This window comes from Falco punctatus (genome assembly GCF_963210335.1).
Source record: "Falco punctatus genome assembly, chromosome: 4".
Lineage (NCBI taxonomy): Eukaryota > Metazoa > Chordata > Aves > Falconiformes > Falconidae > Falco > Falco punctatus.
The window spans coordinates 1,709,012-1,718,538 of NC_137583.1; the positions used below are offsets into that span (position 1 = coordinate 1,709,012).

The 9,527-nt window shown below is 38.4% G+C and overlaps 1 protein-coding gene across 2 annotated transcripts in view; it reads left to right on the forward strand.

Annotated features, from left to right (window-relative positions):
• Nucleotides 1-9,527, forward strand: part of CENPP (centromere protein P) — a 151,421-nt gene that overhangs the window by 9,260 nt on the left and 132,634 nt on the right. For both annotated transcript variants that reach the window (XM_080385369.1, XM_080385368.1), the window contains exon 6: nucleotides 8,230-8,326. In XM_080385369.1, coding sequence (XP_080241495.1) covers nucleotides 8,230-8,326 — 97 coding nt within the window. The remainder of the gene's footprint in view (nucleotides 1-8,229; nucleotides 8,327-9,527) is intronic.

Sequence of the window (9,527 nt, forward strand, 5' to 3'; positions counted from 1 at the left end):
AAACAAAGACCTGGAATAGTGTATTTATGCAGTGGCTTAAGAAAACATATATACTGGAACTTAAGCATGTAAGTGAACGCTACTTTTTGATTATTTTCTGGAGGATAAGAGTTTCTTGTGGTAATGATCAAAGTATTTGTCTGCAGTATTCCACTGTGAAATCTGCTAGCAAACTATTCTGAGAACAAATCATTATTAATTATTATTGGGTAGTTGGTTTAATCTTAGTCCTGTTCTTTAAGTGATTTCTTTTGTTTTATATTATTTTTTTAGATTTGGGGAGGGAGAGGGAATGCAAGTAGATGGGTGAAAAGAAAGGTCTATTGAGTTACCTCAGGCTTTGTTATTCTACACTAAAAGCCAAATTTTTTGTTTAGATACTTTGTAATTTCCATACAAATCTACTAAAGCTAGTAGTATAACTGAGAATATTAGGTAACTGCTCTCAAGAAGCAGGATTTAGAAAAGGAAATTACCCTGTTTTCTTAATTATCATGTTCTTGACAGCAGAAGTGTCTTGGAACTTAATAGTCATACTGGAAAGGAATGCGTTGAAATAGTGGTAGGCTGTATTTCATCATGGCTTGAGCACTGCTATATTTTCCCTGTCTTTTCACTGCCCTGGTCCTTTTCCACATTACGCCAGTATTCTTAAGTAAACATAGGTTTTCGTGAATGATAGAAGATGAATTAAGGCTTTGCTGTCAGTAAAGCAAGCAGTTCTTTTTCCTTAGCCTCTCTCTGCGTGTACCATCTGTTCTCTGTGTGTCAGTGTATATACTCTTGAATCCACATGGCAAAAAGAATCAGCGCAGTCATTTGGATGAAAAAGTAATTGGGTTGGGGGGATAGGTTGGAAACCCTACCTTGCCACCCCCGCGCTGACACACCCCCCCCCCCCCCCCCGCCTTTCAAATTTCATTTTTTTCTGTTTGACTTGTCCTGCAATGTCACAGTGCTTGTTGCTGACCTAATGCAAAAGTGTGTGGCCAGAGTGGGGCTGCTGTTGACCATGTTTGTTTTGACAGCAGCCACTGTTAGATTGATTTAATCTGGTTATGTGACTTCCATTTGTGGCTTGTTTTCTCAGTTACTATGTTAAGCTATTTCTTGTTTCTTTAAAACTTAATCCCCTTTTTTCATGTCTAGTTTCAGACTTTTCCCAACTAGCCCTTTATTCTTCAGTCCACTGGCTGTTCTTAGAGTCTTGATTCCTACCTCTTCCTGTCCTTTCGCTTCATTCTTGACCAGCTAAATCCAGTCTCCCTTTGTATTGTTTGGTTTTCTTCATCCTCCCTACTGGTTTCTGTTTCCTTCTTTTACCTCCTTGGCCCAGTCTTGCCATATTCATTTTCTAGCTCTGTTCAGTTTTCTCTACTGGCCTGGCTTTTTTTCCTCCTCAGCTTTCTAATTTTTTTGGCTTCAGTTTTCGTAATGCATGACAGAAAAGGGTCTTTAAGAGCACCAGAGTTAAAAACTTGGCATTCAGTTGTAATTCCCAATCCCATTCTGCTTTGGGAGAAAACAGGGGAATGCTAGAACACTTGAGCAACGTATTTTTAAAAGAAACAAAATTCAGCAGTCTATTTTCAACCAGGTACTGCTACAATATATAATACCTATTTTTAGAAAATGTACTATTCCTTAGATATGTTGTGACAATAAAATAGGTATGCAAATGGAATCCCAATATTTAGTCTTCTGTCTTGGGATTTTACTTGAGTGCCCTCTGCATCAGTTATCACTTATGTTATACTTTATTATTTTTGAGGACTACAATAATCTTAAGAAAAGTATTGTCAGGCTTTTTTTTTTTTTTCACTTTGCTTGGTATCTGATCAGTTGTTGGGTCAGTTAACTATTGAATGGATTACTTGGTCAAATAGGAGGTTTTAGACAGTTTGAAAACTGCTCCTATTTTTTACTAACTAGTTAAAATTTACAAGTCAGAGTGAAGGATTTAGAGAAAGTCTGCATTATATTAAACACTGCATAAACGAGGTATCTTGGAAATGAGGGGAAGCATGAATTCTTCCCACAGCTGTTAAGAGTCATTGTTTGGGTTTATATGCTAATACAAGAAGTCTTACATACTGCAGTGAGTTAAAGTAGATTTCCTCCCTTAAAATAACTGAAGAAGTTTATTAAAGGAGCCTTAAATACTTCTACAACAATTAAGTATCTTACAGATTTTTGTGGTTTGTTGGTTTTTTAGAAGAGTGAAAGGGTGTTTGGATGAAGGGCGTGTGATTTTAACCTGGTACAGAGTTACTCTCTGCCTGAGTGTGCTTTTTGCTGGTTTTGGATGCCTTCTCTGTAGCATGGATGTTGGCTTTGGAGATGAGTGTTTTCTGCTCGTAGTGGATGTTTTTTCTTTTAAAATCTGGTGACACTCTGTAATGTTAAATTCTTTCAAATAATAATTAAAAAAAAGAGGCTTACATTTTAGTGTGCACTTTCTTAGTACTTTGTTATTTTATACCAAGTTTTCTTGGTATTTTAGTGTTTGTTGTAGTTGGCTGCAGCATTAGGAATTAGCTAACTTAAACAATAATTCCTAATTAGCCTATGGGTATTTTAAAAGCTATGAAACTGTTAACTGAAATGGTGCTTTTATGCAGTCTTTCTCCCTTGCCAATACAAAAAAGCATGTATATTACATATATCTGTGCATGCCAACACAGATTTTTCCCCTTTTTACACACTGAATCCAGTTTCCTATTTTAAATTTAGCCAATGCTGTATCTGTACAAGACAAGTATCTACTCAGATATAATTGGTACACTAACTTTTGCATTTGAAACTGGTTCTTTGAACTTGTTAGCCAAAACTATCTCTTTCTGCTTGGCAATCTGGCCTTGAAATTTTTCATCTGCTATATCACTTGAAGGTGAATCTGAGAAGAAAAAAAAAGTAAAAAAAAACGAAAAACATAATGCTAAAACAAGGTCATGTGGTTTGTGATAGTATTTTTGAATTGCATAAAAGTGGATACACATCAAAATTGCCAGTTTTTTTCAAAGGAATTTTAAGTATGTAGTTTTGTAACAAAGTTTTGTGTTGGTCCTCTTACATGTTATGTAGATTTAAAAATCACATTGCAGTATGTGTACAATAATGTTCACCTAGACAGTAAGATGTGGGCAGTCATTACTGTCTTGATTTTTGCTATAGTATGTGTAGATTTTTATATGTACAATTTTGAGTTGTGGTGAAAAAAAGCTTTTCAGAACATGGAGCTAATCAGCTGTTGTAAATCAGTATGGGTCTGCGTCCTTCCAGGGACTCGATTTTGCCTGTGCTGCCAGTGTTTTTTTCATCTTGGCCTGATTTTGTTGGCAGCTGTGACTACTGTGGTAACTTCCTTTAATGAAGCTGTTCTTTCCAGGCTAGGATAAAACTTGTTTGGCTTTTCTTTTACATTTTCAATATCTGAATGAACTTGATGTATTTTTTCCAGTTTGGTTTTGTAATGTGTTAGGGGTTGCTGTTCCTGTATATTAAATAGAACTGGATCTGAGGCACAGTTCTCCCTTGAGTGGCTGAAGTGACTTGGTGTAATACCACTGTTGCAACTGTTCTGTTAAATGGCCTTAACTTTCTGTTCTCAACTGTTGTGAAAATCCAAAAAGAATAGCAAATCTCAAACAGAAAGGATGTTAAAAGTCAAATTTATGTGTAGAATTTGGATCTTTTGTACCTTTCTGAAATACTTGACTTACATTTGGGAGTATCTTCCTTGGTCAGGTTTTGCAAACTTGTAAAATCCTGTATTAGTAATTGAAATAATTATTTATTTTCAAAGCAGTGCTTGCCAGGTATGTTTTGATAATGGCTAATAGTCTGTTTCATTTGACTGTGGCTTCATATCAACAATTATATGAAACTGTTGATCCTTATGAATCATGTTGCTTCAGGTATTCTGACACTTAGCTGTTGTGGAATTTTGCATTCTTTGCATTCTTGCCACATTTCTTCAGTAAAAACTGCACACCCTTTACGAGTGTTTTTCCTCCCTCCTACTGACAACACTGGATGGATGGTTGGCTGTTTGGGAGTTTTGTTCATCTTATATTGTCTCTTTTCCTTTCTCTTTCCTGATCCTTATGTTACAAGAAATGTGAAAAATAAATATTTTTTCTGTTGTGTTTTTCTAAAAAGAAACCCCTCCAAGACAAATCCTTCTTCCCTGTTAAACCAGCTCCCACCTGTTTCTCTAATCTGTCTTTAATACAATTATCCCTTGTAACTGCTGTCTGTTTCCTCTTTTGATTAGAGCGGAGAAGCATTAGGTATGCTCTTAAAGGTTGCTGCCACTGGGTTGCTAACAATAAAGAGGGTACGGTCTGTTCAGTTCCTGATTTCTGCAAACTCTCTACTTCTGTAATGGCACCTATTTTAAGTTACTAGATCTCTTAATTCAAATGGTTCTAATCCTAATTTTTCTAAGGCAGGTTTTTGCCTGTTACTGATTTCCAGTACCTTGATTTCCTTTCTTGGTGTCCTGGTTTCAGCTGGGACAGAGTTAATTTTCTTCGTAGTAGCTGGTGCAGTGCTGTATTTTGGATTTGGTGTGAGAACAATGTTGGTAACAGGCTGATGGTTTTGGTTGTTGTTAGGCAATGTTTATACAAAGTCAAGGACTTTTCAGTTTCTTGGGCCCTGCCAGCCAGAGGACTGGAGGGGCAGGGGAAATTGGGAGGCGACAGAGCAGACCTGAACTAGCTGAAGGAATATTCCATACCATTGAACATCATGCTGAGTATATAAGCTGGGAGAAGAAGAAGGAAGGGAGGGACAACCCTTATGCGTGATGGAGCCCAGCTTTCCTGGAGATGGCTGAACACCTGCCTGCCGAGGGGAAGTAGTGAATTAATTCCTTGTTCTGCTTTTCTTCTGTGTGTGTGTCTTTTGCTTTAACAATTAAACTGTCTTTATCTCAATCCATGAGTTTTCTCACTTTTACTATTCTCTCCTCCATCCTGCTGTGGGCGGAGTGAGCAAGTGGCTGGGGTTGCCATGACAGTTGGAAACATGAACAGTAGGATTGAGCCCACCATCAGCAACTTTGCCAATGCCACCCAGTTGTGTGGTGGGGTCAATGTGCTGGAGGGAAGGGGTTCCACCTAGAGGGACCTTGAGAGGTGGGCCTGTGTGAATCTCATGAAGTTCAGTCAGGCCAAGTGCAAGTTCCTGCATGTGGGTCAGGGCAATCTCCAAGCACAAATACAGGCTGGTCAGAGAATGGACTGAGAGCAGCCCCTCAGAGAAAGACTTGGGGGGGTTGATTGACGAGAAGCTCACCCTGGCCTGGCACTGTGCCCCTGCACCCAGAGAGCCAACCCAACCCTGGGCTGCACCAAGAGCAGAGTGGCCAGAGGGTGGGGGAGGGGATCCTCCCCCTCTGCTCTGCTCGCCAGACCCCCCTGCAGCGCTGTGCTCGGCGCTGGGGCTCCCAGTGTAAGAAGGACACGGACCTGCTGGAGCAAATCCAGAGGAGGACCACGAAGGTGCTCAGAGGGCTGGGGCAGCTCTGCTGTGCAGACAGGCTGAGGGGGTCGGGGTTGCTCAGCCTGGAGAAGAGAAGGCTCCAGGGAGACCTTGTAGCAGCCTGGCAGTACCTCAGGGGGCTACAGGAAAGCCGGGGGGGGGACGTTTTGCAAGGGCATGTAGCGACAGGATGAGGGGGAATGGCTTTAAACTGAAAGGGGGTAGATTCAGATTAGACATGAGGAAGACCTTTCCCGTGAGGGCGGCGAGGCGCTGGAACACATTGCCCAGAGCAGCTGTGGGTGCCCCAACCCTGGCAGGGCTCCGGGCCAGGCTGGATGGGGCTGGGAGCCACCGGGGCTGGGGGGAGGGGGCCCTGCCTGTGGCGGGGGGGCTGGGACTGGGTGATCTTTAAGGTCCCTTCCAGCCCAACCCGGTCTATGATTCCATTATTCATTCTTCTGTTGTTTCCTGCCTTCCTGGGCTGTCTCAGAGTGAATGTAATGGTGTACTTACACTAAAAATGTTGTGCTTGTATGCATCACAGTTAATATAGAAACTAATACAGTATTGCTAGGAGGACGAAATAGTAAATATATAAAGAAAGTAAGTAATTTAAGTGTCAGTTACTGAAGTAGAAAAGCATATAACTTATTTTTGCTATCAAACAACTTTTGTAAACCAAATTTAATGGTGTAAGGCAATGTACCAGCTCCAGTGCTTGATGCATTGCAACTTCTGTTGCATGCAAAATCATTACTTCCATGTAGACTGATGAAAAATAGCAGTGATACCTCTCAGTCCAAGTTAGCGCAACATGTTATTCTTCAGTGTCAGTCTGTTGTTTTGCTATCCTGTTCAATAGGACTAATTGTGTCATGAGCAGCTTTTATTTTCAAAACTGTATGTATTTTTCCCCATCTGCAAGAATGGATAGTTGATCAGCCGTGTAGCTTTCCATGATTCTGTACTTTATGCAGTGTTTGGAACTTCTTTGGAAATTACTCCAGCAGTAATTTAATTTATTTTTTGTTTCTTTGGGACTGGGAACTTCTATTTGTTTCTTTAGATGCCGTAAATATTTAATTTTGAAATTATATTGAAGCTTAAATGATTTAACTTTTGTGTGTATGAAACAAGTACAGGTAGGAAATAAACATCCTTATGTTCAAAGTGCAAAATCTGTATTTCTTCTATGCGTGTGGTTCTGTTTTTAACTTTACTTGAGCAGCGCAGTTCTGGAGTTATAATCTCTTAGGTTTAGCTGGCACCATGTATTGTTGCCGCTGTTAACTATTGTCAGGGGAAATGGAAAAAATTTATTTTACTAAGCATGGAATCATTGTCCATAAACATTTTCACTGATGCTGTTCAATTACTCTGAAACTGACAAAGCTAAAACTATAGGAACTTCTTTTATTTGTCTTATGCTTTGCTTCTTTTATTAAAAATTCCTCAAAAATGCCAGAAAAGTAAAATGACTACTGCTGACCTTTCTGTTTTCAGAGGCAATATGGATCAAAAACTAGTATTTGCAATAACATTGCATTTGAGTTATTTCCATGCCAGAATAGCACTGATGTGTTTGTCTTGTGATACAGCTGTAAGCTCTACTGAACCCAAACCCATACTGGCTAAGCACAAATCAGCAAAGGTGCATCTGCACTGTTAGCAGGACATTAAATTCCAAGACAATTTATTAGTGCAAATGTAGGATCATTTGTATGAATGAAGCCATAACATATTCACGTGTAGCTGAACAGTTAAATCATGAGGGAGCCCAAAACTGTAGAAATACTGAGGGGTGTTCTGCAAGAATCGGCTCAACTCTCCAGTCTTACTTATTTCTGCTTGTGATGGGCTTGGCACTAAGATCTCTGCACTCCACTTCTTAGATACAGATTTATTGGCACCGCTCTCCACTGTCCTGGCCCACTCCATAATTAACAGGAATATCACTAGCTTCCTTAATAGCAGATGAATCAAGTTTTAAATGTATAACAAGTTTTGCTTTAAATTTCATCTATGATCTAACGAACAGGCTGCCTTGCTTACTGAAGTTTCAAGGCTAAATTTGAAACGCTGAATGTGATGCAGGCAGAGGCAGATAACAAAATCATGTAAAGATTTTGTTAACTAGGATAAAATACTCTCAGGAATATTCAAAGCTTAGTGACTCAATTTAGTAAATCTTACCAGTTTTGTAGATTAAAGTTTTACTATGCAACATCTTGGAATTTGTTTAGAAAACAAGAGTATTAGACAAACGGTCATAAAGTCAAACTAAGATTTCTACAGGTGACTACTTTGTGAAGTTACCACATTTACATTTAAGGGTAACTTTATTGCTGCTTGTCTCGTGATGCAGCTGTAAGCTCTACTGAACCCAAACCCATACTGACTAAGTGCAAATCAGTAAAGGTGCATCTGCACTGTTAGCAGAACATCAGATTCCAAGACAATTTAATTTTCCAAGACAAGGATCATTTGTATAATCAGTTGAAAGTACTGGTTTGTAAATGAATTGGTCAATATTTTTTTTTCTATACATCTATGTTACAATTCATCTATACTACAGGGTTTTTTCTTCCTATTTGGGCATGAGGGTGGTGATTTCTGGCTTCAAATTCAAACAACACTGATCACAAATTCTTCAAGGAAAAAGTGCACATTTTGGGCTATAGAATTGTTACATCTGACTAGTGCTGTTTGGGTTAAAAATACATTTTTCTGTTGTAGAGCTGAAGAATGTGGCAATCTCTTAACATTTTTCAGAAGCTTTTCATCTTATGCTGAGTGGTATGAACATCGTAGATGCACCTTCCGACATTTCAAGGTAGTGTCTGTCAAGCCTTTATGTATCGATACTGTGTTTAGTTCTTTAAATAGTTTGTGAAGACAGAGCAATGGAGGTGGAATTAGCGCTCTTTAGCAGAGTATGGGAATCATAATTTTGTATGTTGTGGAGAAGAGAATATTAGTTAAAGATTTTTGTGCTGTGTTCAAGTGGTAATGCCTTTGTCTTGCTTTTTACTATGCTATTTCTGTGTTACTTGTACATGGGGGCCAATAAGAATATCTGTGCCTTTCTGTGGGGGTATAAGAGTTTTTCATTGGTATTATGTCTAATTCTGGACAAAAAACAGGCAAAAGAAGAAGTTAAAAGAAAATTACATTTGTAGTCTTTGGCATTTAAATGTTAGTTCTGAAGGACTGGATCTGTCTCCAAAAATGTGGTAACATGCGTTTGAATGACAGCACTTTCAGTTCTGTTTCACTTGATTAGGAAATAAACTGTTCTGCACTTTTAGCTAGAACATAGTATTTGAACTTGGTTTTAAATTACTATTATTTGGTTTGTTTGCTTTGTCTTTGTACTGATTTAAAGATAAACAGCTAATCCTTGGAGTAAAAATACTGCAGTCTTATGGACAGAACATCTTATATGAAGCTTAATATTAGAGGAGGATGTTTAGCTGCTTAATTTTGTGTGAATTTTAGTTCAATTTTATTAAGCTCAAGTATTTACTGTCATTAAACTCAGCACTATCGTTACTTTTCAGCTGTAGCATGAAGTGGGTACTGGTTCATTTCCCATTTTTTGAATCTTTTAGGCCTTTCAAATTTCTGTGCTAAATTAATCAATTTATATTATCAAATTAACCAGATTAAAGAAAAAAATACTAATTTCTCATAATATTAAAAAAAAATAATCCTATCCTCAGCTGAGTAATAAACTGATGTTGTCTAATCCTACTGGTTGTTGTTTAAGGACTTTTCTTTAATTTCTCCATAGAGAAGGCAGAGCACCAAGTGCTTTATAGCTTTGTGATATTGGGTTTTTTGATTGTTTTTTTCCCAGCTTCACTTGGTGCTTTCTGATCCTTAGATAAGCCTTATGATAGCAGCCACTGTGGTTTCTGGGACAGTGATTCAATGAACTGTTGTAACTATTACCATTTTAAAATTCAGTACAAAAAAGAAAAAAATAGACAGGAGATAGGTCTGGAGATTAATTTGAAATTGTCTTAAGCAGT